This window comes from Corythoichthys intestinalis, chromosome 8 (assembly GCF_030265065.1).
Source record: "Corythoichthys intestinalis isolate RoL2023-P3 chromosome 8, ASM3026506v1, whole genome shotgun sequence".
Taxonomy (NCBI): domain Eukaryota; kingdom Metazoa; phylum Chordata; class Actinopteri; order Syngnathiformes; family Syngnathidae; genus Corythoichthys; species Corythoichthys intestinalis.
In genome coordinates, this window is record NC_080402.1 from 48,118,643 (window position 1) to 48,134,361 (window position 15,719).

The following is a 15,719-nucleotide window of genomic DNA, read 5'->3' on the forward strand; positions in this document are numbered from 1 at the left end:
ATTTCTCTGATATGTTTGATGATAAATAATTGATCCAAACGAAGAAAAAAAACGTTTAAAAGGGTAAATATTTGAAAAAGAAAACTCTCGACCACTCCTTGATGCCTGCGATTTCTGCATTACACCTCTTGTTATATTAACGTGTTTCACCCATAAAATCCCCCAAAATTCCCGGCAAATTATCTCACTTTTGAATGGATGTAAAAGATCAGAGCTGGACATAAATTGAGTTAGTGACACAATTTGCATGATGACACTTAATGACATCTGTCATAAGCATTCATTAATGCCCATGACAGTGTCATGTCATAATTATGACAGTCTTATGACATTCTTATGACGCTGCAGTCAAATAACGTGCTATTTACCCAAATAAATCAACATATAAGCCGCAATGGACTATTAGCTGCAGGATTCAAAATGAAAGTCACGGATATCTACCTCACAACTATCACTCAATTGTATATATATATATATATATATATATATATTTTTTTTTTTTTTTTTTTTTTTTTTTACCGTCGCATTTTCTCCGATATTTTAGATGATAAATAATTGATCCAAACAAAGAAAAATTGAAAAAAAATGTTTAAAAGGGTAAATATATGAAAAAGAGCATCACGACCACTCCTTAATGTCTGCGATTTCTGCATCTCGACCCTTGCTATATTACCGTATTTCACCGATAAAATCCCCCAAAAATCCAGCTGTGGCCATTCACAGCTGTGTCTTGACACTCAGTGATACATGCTACATGGAGTTTTTGGATCAAAACAAGGTAAAAACACGATAATATCTCGTTAAAGTCATGGCGTCTTTAATTCTGAAATTTGAGGTTTTAAGCTTTCCAATGATGTATCACATATGCATATCGGACAATTCAGAAAGTTAGCCAAATTGGGGGTCTCAGAGGAGAACTTCAAGTTACCTGAGTGTTTTCATATATGTATATTAGGGCTGTCAAAATTATCGCGTTAACGGGCGGTAATTAATTTTTTAAATTAATCACGTTAAAATATTTGACGCAATTAACGCACATGCCCCGCTCAAACAGATTAAAATGACAGCAGCAGGGCAACGTCCACTTGTAACTTGTATTTTTTGGAGTTTTGTCGCCCTCTGCTGGCACTAGGGTGCGACCGATTTTATGGACTTCAGCACCCATGAACATTGTGTAATTATTGACATCAACAATGGCGGGCTACTAGTTTATTTTTTGATTGAAAATTTTACAAATTTTATTAAAACGAAAACGTTAAGAGGGGTTTTAATATATTTCTATAACTTGTACTAACATTTATCTTTTAAGAACTACAAGTCTTTCTATCCATGGATCGCTTTGTTTAGAATGTTAATAATGTTAATGCCATCTTGTTGAGTTATTGTCATAATAAACAAATACAGTACTTACAGTGCCTTGCAAAAGTATTCGGCCCCCTTGAATCTTGCAACCTTTCGCCACATTTCAGGCTTCAAACATAAAGATATGAAATTTAATTTTTTTGTCAAGAATCAACAACAAGTGGGACACAATCGTGAAGTGGAACAACATTTATTGGATGATTTAAACTTTTTTAACAAATAAAAAACTGAAAAGTGGGGCGTGCAATATTATTCGGCCCCTTTACTTTCAGTGCAGCAAACTCACTCCAGAAGTTCAGTGAGGATCTCTGAATGATCCAGTGTTGTCCTAAATGACCGATGATGATAAATAGAATCCACCTGTGTGTAATCAAGTCTCCGTATAAATGCACCTGCTCTGTGATAGTCTCAGGGTTCTGTTTAAAGTGCAGAGAGCATTATGAAAACCAAGGAACACACCAGGCAGGTCCGAGATACTGTTGTGGAGAAGTTTAAAGCCGGATTTGGATACAAAAAGGTTTCCCAAGCTTTAAACATCTCAAGGAGCACTGTGCAAGCCATCATATTGAAATGGAAGGAGCATCAGACCACTGCAAATCTACCAAGACCCGGCCGTCCTTCCAAACTTTCTTCTCAAACAAGGAGAAAACTGATCAGAGATGCAGCCTAGAGGCCCATGATCACTCTGGATGAACTGCAGATATCTACAGCTGAGGTGGGAGAGTCTGTCCATAGGACAACAATCAGTCGTACACTGCACAAATCTGGCCTTTATGGAAGAGTGGCAAGAAGAAAGCCATTTCTCAAAGATATCCAGAAAAACTCTCGTTTAAAGTTTGCCACAAGCCACCTGGGAGACACACCAAACATGTGGAAGAAGGTGCTCTGGTCAGATGAAACCAAAATTGAACTTTTTGGCCACAATGCAAAACGATATGTTTGGCGTAAAAGCAACACAGCTCATCACCCTGAACACACCATCCCCATTGTCAAACATGGTGGTGGCAGCATCATGGTTTGGGCCTGCTTTTCTTCAGCAGGGACAGGGAAGATGGTTAAAATTGACGGGAAGATGGATGCAGCCAAATACAGGAACATTCTGGAAGAAAACCTGTTGGTATCTGCACAAGACCTGAGACTGGGACGGAGATTTATCTTCCAACAGGACAATGATCCAAAACATAAAGCCAAATCTACAATGGAATGGTTCAAAAATAAACGTATCCAGGTGTTAGAATGGCCAAGTCAAAGTCCAGACCTGAATCCAATCGAGAATCTGTGGAAAGAGCTGAAGACTGCTGTTCACAAACACTCTCCATCCAACCTCACTGAGCTCGAGCTGTTTTGCAAGGAAGAATGGGCAAGAATGTCAGTCTCTCGATGTGCAAAACTGATAGAAACATACCCCAAGCGACTTGCAGCTGTAATTGGAGCAAAAGGTGGCGCTACAAAGTATTAACGCAAGGGGGCCGAATAATATTGCACGCCCCACTTTTCAGTTTTTTATTTGTTAAAAAAGTTTAAATTATCCAATAAATTTTGTTCCACTTCACGATTGTGTCCCACTTGTTGTTGATTCTTGACAAAAAATTAAAATTTTATATCTTTATGTTTGAAGCCTGAAATGTGGCGAAAGGTTGCAAGGTTCAAGGGGGCCGAATACTTTTGCAAGGCACTGTATGTACCGTATGTTGAATGTATATATCCATCTTGTGTCTTATCTTTCCATTCCAACAATAATTTACAGAAAAATATGGCATATTTTATATATGGTTTGAATTGCGATTAATTACGATTAATTAATTTTTAAGCTGTAATTCTCTCGATTAAAATTTTTAATCGTTTGAACGCATCATATTTCTGTCTCATGAACGTTACTGTGAACGCGCTCATTCTAGCGGTTGTGAGCGGTGCTCATAACTTCGTTCATGAGTTCATCACATTTAGAGCCTTACCGACAAAACTGCATATAAAGCCATAGCCTAAAAACACACAATAAAATTTTTTACCTTAATAGCGGAACATTATCAAACATGGCAACCCAAGCTGCCTGTCACGGCCGTATTGTTCAAGCAAATACGTCATCTGATCGAAGCAACTTTTTTTTTGATTGAATAATAAAGACACAAATCTACCTCCATACAAGAGCAGCATGGACACAGAAGCTGGCAGCTCTCGAAACCCGGCCCGCTCAGAGCAACTTTCTACACAGTACCAGCATTTAAAAGAGTTTTACGAAAAAGTCAGTACTGACCCGGATGGCAAAAATATAAGACCGTCCGTACGTCGGTAACGTCTTTAGCCAACCTTAAACGGCACATCGAAATAAAGCATGCGACAAGCCTTGCTAGGTATCTGCGACTGCGAGCATGTGCGATTAAATAAAGAGACGGCAACGGTTGGCCAGAGCAGTACCTCTGCCACCCAAATACCGCTAACAGCATACCAGAGCGGCCCCGTTTTCTGTCTCTCCCAGCCGCAGCTAGACAATCTAGTTCTGCAGTATATTGTGGGAGACTCTTCAGCATCGGTGGTCAAATATTCAGGTAGGAAATGAACTGTGATTATTTTCTATAAGCTTTGGAAATAAATACAGTAAATAATAGTTTGCAACAATTTTTGGCGAACAAAAAGAACTGAACTACAAAAGTTCATTTTTTGGAACCATGAACTTTAGTTCAAAATTTTGAATTATGAACTGAACAGTTCATTTTAAAATTTGTGAACTGCAATTTGAACTAGTTCATGTAGAAAATGAACTTTCCCAACACTGTATATATATATATATATATCGAAATTATTACATTTACACTTCAAAACCATTATTAAAGTATACATATGCATACATTTATATATATTTATTTTTTAATTATACTTTGGAGAAAAAATGGTTAAAAAAAAACAAAAAAAAAACATGTCTTATTTGTATCTCTTTCCAATGTTGTTAAATCTGAATAAATACAATTAACACAGGAAAAAAGAATTCCCCTCTACCACTGTAGATAAGCTCCGCCTCTACTTCACAGATTTTCGATTTTTGTGGTGGGGAGTCGTCCCCATTAATTAGAAAAATGAGGGATCACTGTACAATAAATTAGTATTGAATGCCATTGCCTTAAAAAAAAGTATTTAAAAAAATTTGGGGGGGTGTTCTGAATGGAATAATGTCATATCCGTGCATTCAAAAGGGAAAGTTCATTTGTATAGGACAGTACAGTATACTGTATATGAACACAAAGACACAGAAGAGCAGAAGACTCCTTTCCTTTGTAACTTTGTCTGGGTTGCAGCACTTTGTGGTCAGCATTACAAGTTGATGACATGCTTTTCCCAAGAGATTTGCTCCTTTTAAAGGCTCCACAGTCGAGTTACACCGCACATTCCTAAAATACTTTATCTTAGAGAGGAATGATATAACGTGGCCCGTGATTGAGTCATTTGGAATGACTGTGGACCTTAGAGATTATCTCCAGTACTTTGGATGCTTCATCTCCACATGTGTCAAAAGTTACTGTAAATTGACCACCTATAATCTGAGCGAGAATGACACTCTTTAAAACCATGATGGACAACCATTGGAGAAGAATCATCTTTCATGAATGATATGGCATAGACTTCATAATGTATTGACGTGACGTAGGGGCGATAAATGGGAGGCCTGCATTGTTGGCGAGGCCGTCAAAGCTGACCGAGTGGAATCACAAACAATGAGCTTTTTTCGTTGAAAATGCATGTGAATAAATGCTTAAATCCCTGAATTCTTTATGGATATGGACAAGGGCGTAGGTTTGCATAGGGACGGTAGGGACATAACAGTACCAACTTTTCAGGATTCTCAAATTGTCCCCACCAACTTTTAAGCAACCTTATTTGCATTATATAATGAGTTCTGTTATATAGGTGATTTAGATTGTCTTCCCGTATGCTGGAAGGATAGAAATTACCCAACCATTTTAAATGGAATTATTTTCATTATGTTCAGACTTACATTTATCCATTTTCCCTTGCTGAATGAAACAGTCCATTTTTTCCCGAAAATGCACATTAGATTGGCTGACTTGCCCCCCTCAACACACACATGCACTCACAGCCCCGACAGAAATACATGTCGACAACATGCCGCCTCCACCACCCCTTTTACAGGGAAGGGATATTAAACGTTTTTTTCAGCCAGCAGCAGGCACTGTAGCTTTCATTTTTTTGATGAGTTTGGCTGTGCTTTTGGACATAAGCAGTAGTGTTTTACCCAAAGGAAGGCTCCTCCACCCCTTTCACAGGGAAGGGATATTAAACGTATTTTTTTTTGGCCAGCAGCAGCCACTGTAGCTTTCATTTTTTTTTATGAGTTTGGCTGTGCTTTTGGACAAAAGCAGTAGTGTTTTACCTAAAGGAAGGCTCCATTTTTGTTTATTTTTGTTATTTCCAGACTAAGACATTTTTTCAGTTATATTTAATTTCTCTATTTAGACAGACAATGTTGAGTGGCAAATGTTTATTTTTTCGTATTTCTGGATAGTTTAAATATTATTAACAAGTTTGTATTGTGTATGTTATGTAATGTAGGTTGTGTTCAAATAGTGCTCTTTAAATTTGCAAATAAAATCTCAATATTTATACTGGAAGTTTTGAAAATGTTTCTATAGTAGTTTTTGAAAACAAAGGTTTGAATCGAACGGTGTATCACCTGAACCAATACATATAAAATTAAGTATAATACAGATTTATTTTGCAATGATCAATTAATTAGGTTCATATCTTATTAGGTCTTTTAGGTCTTATTAATGTCCTTTCCCCAACAAAAAGTGAAACCAAACCTACCCCCTTGGATATGGACATAAAACAGATTCTTGGTTAAAAGCAAAAAAAAAAAAAACTAAAAAAAAACGTGCTGTTAGCATTCATTTTACTTAAATATGTCAAAGTACAATGCTAGTCCGGTGAAAAGTCTTGAGAACAAATGCTTAAATCCACGAATTCTTTATAGATATGGACATAAAACAGTCTTGATTCTTGCTTAAAAGCAAAAAAAAAAAAAAAAAAAAACTCGTGCCGTTAGCATTTAATTAACGTAAATATGTCGAAGTACAATGCTAGTCTGTTAGTAAATGTACCTAGCGGCCGCCTGATGTAAACAGTGCTTTTCCGGTGAAAGTTCTTGTGAATAAATGCTTAAATCCCCGAATACTTGATAGATATGGACGTAAAACAATCTTGATTCTTGGTTAAAGGTTAAAAAAAAAAAAAATGCAGTTAGCATTTATTTTACGTAAATATGTCGAACTACAATGCTAGTCTGTCAGTGAATGTAGCTAGCGGCCGCATTATGTAAACAGAGCTTTTCCAGTGAAAATTATTGTGAATAAATGCTTAAATCCCTGAATTCTTTATAGATATGGACGTAAAACAGTCTCGATTCTTGGTTAAAAGCAAAAAAAACGTGCAGTTAGCGTTTATTTTACGTAAATATTGCGAACTATGATGCCAATGCAGTAGCGGCTAATTTCTCCCATTGATTTTTTTCACAACTTTTCAAAAACATGCATGGTACAAAAAATATAATAATCACCTTGAATCATCAAACAAATCACTGCTGAGACAATCTTTCTTGTTTGTATACGGTACAGCTTTCATAAAATTTCAACAGAAATCAGGCGTTAAATGCCAAATCCAACGTTTTTGGATTGGGGAAAGTCTGAAATTGTGGTGGTTTGCCAAAGAAAGTAGTCAACCTATGGTTTCTGACTGTTCCCCATGTTATTCGGGGGTGCCTCCGGGAAGGATGCATTGTTGCTCCTACTCTATTCATCAACTGCACAGACTGGATCGTTGTTTGTGGTCTTCAGCGTGTAAATTTCTGCAAAGTATTAAATTCTGAGGATTTTCGCTGATGTTGTTATTCTCCACCAAGAATATTTGACATGTAGTGGATGGTGTTTCTGTTTCCTACTTAATTCAGATCTCACAGTGCATGGTTTGGGGGTTGTGTCCTTTTTTGAGTTCTTCGTACGAAGCATTGATCTGCTGTCTCTGAGATAAACATGAACCAGGGTGTTTTAGAAATGGTGAAAGGATTTTTTTATTGCTCCTGGTCCACCAGCAAGTGACTTGAGACCTGGACTCTTCCTGTACCAAGTCAGTATGGAAAATTCTCAACTATCCATGGAGTGTTGGTGATGGTGTCCAACAATTTGATTATTGAGGAGCAAAAGGAGGGGAGAAAAAAAAAGATGCAACAGATTAACAGATATTGACAGCTCTTCATTCAGTACAACCTGACCTTGACTACACGCCTTCTGCTATTGGCTGCTGACACCCAGAATGAATGAATGATTGAATGCTTTAGTTTGTGCATAAGAAAATAAAAATAATAAACAAACAAAAAAAATAAAAATCAGACAAAACCAATGATATACTTGAGATAACAGCAACAATAGTTAAGACAATATTAATGATATTAATAAATGATATCTGAACTTATTTATTGTGTCCAAAAAAGAAGAAGGATGAAGCAATTGCTTAACAAACCACAAACATGCGGTCGGTAATGGTGCGCTGCACTGCCAGAAACATATCACGATGTTATCCTGCTTACAACGTGCAGCACGTTGCATCATCGCTCTCTTGAATGGGGTCAACAAAAGTTCTCTAGAATATTTTTTTTTCCAAATTCCTACGAGTTTAGTCTCCTTATATACGTACAGTCATGTGAAAAAATTAAGACACCCCATGAAATATTCAATTCTTTATTAAGAAATGTTCAAATATCAATGTCTGATCTTTTTCTTCTTTTTCTCCGGAAAAGAAAGTGATTTAATTGCAGGTAAACAAAAAAAAAAAATTAACATTGTTTTACTCATCAAAAAATATATATAAACAAAAAGGAATATTCTTAACTGAGGAAAAAGTTAGGTCACCCTACCACCTAATAGCTAGTGTGACCCCCTTTGGATGAAATTACTTCAGTGAGACGCTTTTTGTAGCCATCTACCAGTCTTTGATATCAGTCCAAACAAACAGCCCCACTCCTCAACGCAGATTACTTAATCACCTTCTGATACACGATAGAATTCATGGTGGATTCTACGATGGTGAGCTGGCCAGGTCCTGCTGTAGCAAAGCATCCCCAAACCATGACACTTCCACCTCCATGCTTCACAGTTGGTATGATGTTCTTTTCCTGGAATGCTGTATTGGGTTTACGCCAAACATGTCCTCTGTTCTGGTGTCCAAATAATCCAATTTTAGTTTCATCTGTCCAAAGAACATTATTCCAGAAGTCCTGGTCTTTGTCTACATTCACTGCGGCAAACATAAGTCTGGCCTTCATATTCTTCTTGGAGAGCAAAGGTTAAACTTGTGAAGTCTCTTTCTGATTGTAGAGGTATGCACTTTCAAATCAACAGTAGCAAGAGCCTGCTGTAGGTCCCGTGATGACATTTTAGGGGTTTTGGAGACTTCTTTAGCATCTTGCGGTCTGCTCTCGGGGTAAACTTGCTTGGACGGCCAGACCTGCGCATGTTGGCAGTTGTTTTGAATGTTCTCCACTTGTAGACTATTTTTCTGGAAGGTGGAATGGAATGGAATTTTATATTCTTTTGAGATCTTTTGAAATCCCATACCAGACTCAAAAGCATCTACAATATTCTTTCTGAAGGCCTCAGATTGTTCCTCAGAATATCCATTTTTGTTGATATATTTGGTTTAATAGTAAAACAATATTATTTTTTGTTGTTTACCTGTAAATAAATCACTTTCCCTTTCCAGTGATAAATAAAAACGATATCAGACATTGATATGTGAACATTTTTTTAATAAAGAACTGAATATTTAATGGGGTGTCCTAATTTTTTCACATGAAAAAATGTCTCATAAATGTATCACCTGTGATGGTGAAAATAGGATGGTTGTTGTTTTTGCTGAGTGTGACTGATGAAATACCTATGAAATGAGACAATCTTTGAGTAAATGGCTTTTTAGAAAGGTCCTCTTTAAGCACAGGAAATTTGCCACATTGTGTTCACTGTCCTGGCAAGTCTCGCTGTAAGATTGTGAATTCTATAAAAAATGTGGCAACTATGAAGCAGGTTTGCCACCAGCCAAGTAAACAATTAATTTCCATGTAAAATGCGGCACCATTTATGCCTGGCAACAATAACAAAAAACCTATTGTGTGCTTCCCCAGGAGACATATAGAATGAAGACAAATGAGGAGACACAACACCATAAATTCAATCTGAATAAGAATTTTACACATACACAAAAATATAATTAAAGTCTATTGAGGTAAAGTGAAGAAACAAAAAGAATTTGTTGCCTCAATTCCCATTTAACAGATTACCAAGACTTGAATGACTGAGGACGTACACAGTCATTTCTTTTGTGCTTCCTCAGAAGTTTAATAACTATTTATCATTTTGTGTGTTCCAGCGGTCCAGGGTCTTGAAGGCAGATCCTGGGGAGGGACCTACCGTTGGCCTAAGATCTGTGCTCTGACAGGGACAACAGTGGACCTGCGCTGTACCTTCAATTACCCGTCAACAATATCCGGCCAAGAAACCAGTGTGGAGAAGACATTATGGTTCACCCGAAAAAAACATTACCCTGACGATCTGAGTTCGGACCCTCAGTATGCTGGTCGTCTTCACCATGACTGTCACCGCAACGAGTGCAATTTGTCAATCACTGATCTGAGAGAAAGTGACTCGGGCGTGTACATGTTCAGATTCATAACAAATTCTATAAACGCAGAGGGCTACACGGTTATGCCTGGGGTCTCTCTCACTGTCACTGGTATTGATTCTCATTATAACCATAGATATCAAACATATATAGACCACACCTTGATGCAGTCATACGTAAAGAAATTGCCATTTTGTATGTGGCAAAGCAATTTGGTTGGCAAACAGCCGTTTTCCCCTTTATTGTTTTTCAGCCATCAGTATTCAAAATCAAACTTGGGACAACCCTTATTGATAGTAAATCCACCTCTGCTCATTCTCATCAACTTCCCTCTCTCCTTCACCTCTTCCTCCACTTTGGTACTCTACTAAATCTGGACAGAAATGGGGATAAATCACTATAACTGTTATGCAATTAGTGTTTCTCAAATGGTAGGCTATGACCTAAAAGTGGGTTTTGTTGCCTAGGTAGATTACCTAGCTTACCTCTCTCATTCCTCTTTGCTAATTTATTCTTGCTGCTAGCAAATATATTTTTAATATCCATTTGCAAGAGTAATGCTGTTTGAGCCAAATAGAAATAAAAATACAATACATCTTGTTACAGATAAAATAGGGGAAAAAAATAATAATAATACATCTTGTTACAGATTAGAGGGAATGCAGACACAAATAAAATACTTGTAAAACAGCTGGATGTTATGAAGAGCACACAACATTCATTTGGTCATATAAACAAATAGCAATAAATAGCATCAGTATTGATACAGTTAAAATACAGTACCACATACAGTATCATATTAACGCAATATTCGACAACGCTCTTGAGAGCCTCTCTCTCAAATCGCATGTACTAGTAATTGTCATTGTATTCATAGCCAGTTAGCTAAAAGACGGCAGCTAATGTTCTACTTCAATTTGTGACCAGAGTAATTTACCGCAGTTAGCTGCCTGATATGTAAAGAGTAAAGTTGAACAATTGAAATTCACAATTCATAGGAATAGGCGACCAACAAACATCAACACAGAGGTAAAGACGAACAACAAGGATGGGCAGTTTATCTGGCACTAACCTTTAAAGCAGGCGGGAATGTGTAATTTTCACCACCGACTTTATGATTGGCACCGTAATATTGATGCTGCATTCACGTGTTGTTGGAGGAATTGAAAAAAAATGATTCTCTATTACATGGTGTCTATAAAAGCACCAAACAGTCACTCAACTTGTGGTGTATCGTTGGAGCATTAAAATAGGCTACTCTTCTTTGCAGCAAGTTTGCAACCATGTTTTTATCCCACATTATGACTTTACAACACATGAGAACAATTTTCTGATTTTACTGATAAGCCCACTATCCAAGTAGAATTAGATCAGGGATCATTGAAGGTCATATATGCCAATGTTTTGCTCTTGCTGTGTTTGGTGGAAAATTGGGTTTAGTTGATACAATTGTGTTTTGACACAAGGTCTCTGTCTCTTCCTAACAAATGCAGATCTCAGTGTAGACTGGTACGGAGCACAAACAAAATCTCTGAGCTGTGTCAGCAATTGTAGTCTGGGGTCTTCAACTTACATCTGGTATGAGAATGGAGTGGAAATCCAGAATGAAAGCGCAAAATTCTACACACCAGCATATACTAACTACACAAGCAGCTACTCTTGTGCAATGAAAGGGCACCAGAATCATGTGTCTCCTCCAGTGTGTGAGTTAACTCCTGCTGAATTGTAGCACGTAGCTTAATGCTGGCACTAACGCTAAAGTACTTGTTCAATCTTTCAGGTGTGTCCCACCCTTGTCACAAGGTACATTACAGCACGAGAAGCATCTGCGCTCTCAAAGGCTCATCAGTGGACATTAACTGCATTTACAGCAGTTATGATGAGGTCAAGTCAAAATTTTGGTTCAGTCCAGATCTTAACCACACGTGGATGAATGCATCTGTCACTCAGGACCTCCAGTTTGGCCAACAGTATAACCCTCGTGTTGAGTTCCTACAACAATCAGCTTTACAATCCACTCTGAGAATCAAAAATGTGACGGAGCGTGATTCTGCCGAGTATCGTTTTAAATTCATCACACAATATTTTGATTGGAGGAGTAATCTACCTGGAACGAAACTGACAGTCGCAGGTACAAAAACAGTAAAACACAGGGGTTTTTTGTTGTTGTTCTTTACCAAAATAAAATGTTTGGGATCAATAGAAGAGTTTGAGACAATACATGAACAAATTGGATTTGATTTCCATGTGTATCGAGTTACACAAGTTAGAAGCATAGACTTCATATTATATTGACGGGACATGGGACCGATTAGTAGGGGGCCGTCAAAGCTGACTGAGTGGAATCACAGACAAAGAGCTTTTTCCATTGAAAATTCTTGTGAATAAATGCCCAAATCCCTGAATTCTTTATAGAAATGGACGTAAAACAGTCTCGATTCTTGGTCAAAAGCAAAACAAAAACGTGCAGTTAGCATTTATATTACGTAAATATTGCGAACTATGACACCAATGCCGTAGCGGCTAATTTTTCCCATTGATTTTTTTCACAACATTTCAAAATGCATGCATGGTACGAAAAATATAATAATTACCTTGAGTCCTTGAACAAATTACTCCTGAGACAATCCTTCTTGTTTGTATACGGTATAGCTTTCATACTTTTTCAACCTAAATCTGGCGTTAGATCGCTGCGTGCATATGTTTGAGAGAACTCGTCTTGATGCAGTGTGTGGGCGGGCGCCCTACTTGAAGGCATGACGCAGTGTCTGACGGATGTGACTTGTCAACATAATTATGAAGTCTATGTTAGGAGTGAGCATTATTTGTTTGTTCTTTTTTTTTTTTCTTTTTAAATCTGCATTCTACTGTTGTGATGCCTTTAGGCAACAAACATTAGTTTGAAGATTGACCAAGTCTACAGACTTAAACTCAACAAAGCAACCACCTTGTATGGATACTGTTTCTGTCAGAAGTAAAGTCAATCCCAAATGAACTTTTTGAGGGACAGTGGTCACTACATTGGACTGCTTTTCCAAATTGATACTTAAGACATTTAATTCTTCATAGGGCAAGAGACTATTTTTGTCATTAATATTAGCAGTAATTATATTATCTTTTTATTATAATTCATTGTGTTGTATTTATTATTATTATGAATGAATCATGAATTAATACAATGTCAAAAAAAGCTAAATTAATTAAATGAAAATGAGTAAAAACAGAAGTCTACTCTCAGAATTAAACCCCATACAGAATGAATTTCCTGGACTAAGCGGTTTTCTCGTCTTCAGCTTTGGAGGTGCAGGTGAATGCAGTCAGAGTGGAAGATTCTGGAATGGTTGCTCAAATGTCTTGTCTCACGAGCTGCAGACCGTCAGGTGTTTTGTCTTTCTGCTGGTCATTGAATGGACACCAAGTGCTTTGTGACCCATCCAACATGACCAATTACGTGGAAATCACTTTAAATCCGGGAGACTATGTCACCTGTGCTGTGGAAGAACATGCCTTAAGTGTCTCTCCTCGCCTGTGTGAGTTTTAAACACGTATATACATACATGTGTGATCATATATAACACAGTATTTATTAATGTATATTATGTATGTACTTATAGTTACAGTATAATGCACTCTTCTATAGATGCTCTGAGTGTGCCCTTGGTGTCATTGAGTGTTCCTGGCGATATTCTCGAGAGTGAGTCGCTGACTCTGAACTGTAGCACAAATGCCCCATTAGTTGAACAGCGCTGGTACAAGAAACTCCAACCTTTCGGCTTTCAAATCATGAATGACCAACGAGAGCTGGTCTTCAGCTCCATTAGGTCTTCAGATTCAGGAGAGTATTTCTGTACTGTGGAGAACATTCTGGGAAACCAAACATCGGAATCTGTCATGATTGATGTGAAATGTGAGTACAGTGCTAGCATGACTTACAATTTGTCTAAGCCAATGTCCATGAAATGAAGAAAAATCTGCTGGAAATATCCCCAAATAAATATTTCTGTTTTAGGGGAAGGTATGATGATCATTTTTATGGCCATGTTGTTTTAAGATTCAAGGGGTTTGACTTTTCTGTATGATCACTAAATGAGTTAATCTTGTAAGCCAATGTTTAACTGTACAAAATAGAGAATGAAATTAATGCTGTTATGTTCTACAGATGCTCCAAAGAATTCCTTTTTGTGGGTGAGTCCATCAAAAGTCAGAGAGGGCTGGTCAGTAATTCTGGTCTGCAAAAGTGATGCTAACCCAGCCGCAAACTACACCTTGTACAAAGACCATGCAGTACTCCAGGAAGGGGAAAAAAGTTACATTGTCAACTCCAGCCTCTCAGAAGATGCTGGAAGCTTCCACTGCAAGGCTGAGAATAAATATGGACATAAGAACTCTTCATCGGTGTCCATAAATGTACAGTGTAAGTACCAGTCACTTCCCATCGGGGTGTTCAGAGCCATCTCTGCTGGACAGACACTATCAGAAACACTGAGCGTCACTTACAACTTACATAAGTACCTAAAAAGCCTATTGTAACAAAAATACACTGGTATTATAATTGTACATTCTCTGATTTCAAAGGTTTATTTGTATTGTGCAAAGTAGGTTTTGTGTGTTTTGAATTCAATTTACAGAAGCTTTGATATGGTATGGTAGCAATAATGAACATCATAATGTGAACGAGGATTTTTTTTTTTTTTTTTTTTTTTAGGACATCCTTTTTTTTTTTTTAGGACATCCTTGGTTTTGTTGAATATCCTGATAATTCGTTGTTTTTCATATTTTATTTAAGTAATTTCCAACATAGTTTGGTATCAATTACTATACCTAGGTACTATCTGTTGCCATTTCCATGATTTGATTATTGCGAACAAGGCAGTCTTTTTTTTTTTTTTTTTTTATCTCCGAAGCCATATTCATTTTTATTTTATTGTTTTTATTTATTTAATTAATTATTTTTTTACTTGTCCTGCTCAGCTGCTTGACACGGAGAATGGGAATCAAAATGTTCAGTTTTAATCTATCACATGAGAGTATGACATACTGAACTCCCATTGTGATTATTCATTGTGTTTCATTTATTAGGAATAAGCAGCGAGTAGGACAACAAGAAATACATTCAACGCCTACACTAACTATTAATACGGTAGTGCTATCATTAGCTAATTATATTTCCGGCTGACACCATGTGGGGGCCTGATGACCGAGGAAAAAAGGAAGGGGGTCGACTCAGAAAGAGATGTGATTAGGTGGGGTGGAGCTTGCACAAATAAGCAATGTGAGGTGTAGAACCCAGTATCATATGAATCACTTTTAAGTGTGGATATGTTGACATCCTTATTCTATGCTGCCTGATCGCTATTCGTGGCACCGATAGTTTCTCTGCTTGAATGTGTCTAGTTGCACCCTGTCATGCGTGAATCCTATTAGACGTGTGATAGTCCTGCAGACAAGTGGAGATGCTGCGCGGGGGCCCCCCCAAGGCCACGGCCCCTCCCCAGCCAATCAGTGGGGGTGAACCAGCCCAGCCCATCTCTCCTCCTGCAGCTCCAGCAACCCCAACATCGCCTGCCCAACCGGCCCACCAGCCACCGCCACAACCCACCAACTGCCACGGTACAACGTGGGACCAGCCTGGACCGGTACAGGACAGGGTCCCCACCCGGAGAGGGCGACACCCCGCC

General features: G+C 37.8%; 1 protein-coding gene across 1 annotated transcript in view; it reads left to right on the top strand.

The window, feature by feature from the left end:
• The window catches only part of LOC130920522 (B-cell receptor CD22-like), a 28,377-nt gene that overhangs the window by 851 nt on the left and 11,807 nt on the right, over positions 1-15,719 (top strand). The window contains exons 2-7 of the mRNA XM_057843815.1: positions 9,790-10,152; positions 11,535-11,744; positions 11,822-12,172; positions 13,335-13,571; positions 13,682-13,948; positions 14,201-14,455. Coding sequence (XP_057699798.1) covers positions 9,790-10,152; positions 11,535-11,744; positions 11,822-12,172; positions 13,335-13,571; positions 13,682-13,948; positions 14,201-14,455 — 1,683 coding nt within the window. The remainder of the gene's footprint in view (positions 1-9,789; positions 10,153-11,534; positions 11,745-11,821; positions 12,173-13,334; positions 13,572-13,681; positions 13,949-14,200; positions 14,456-15,719) is intronic.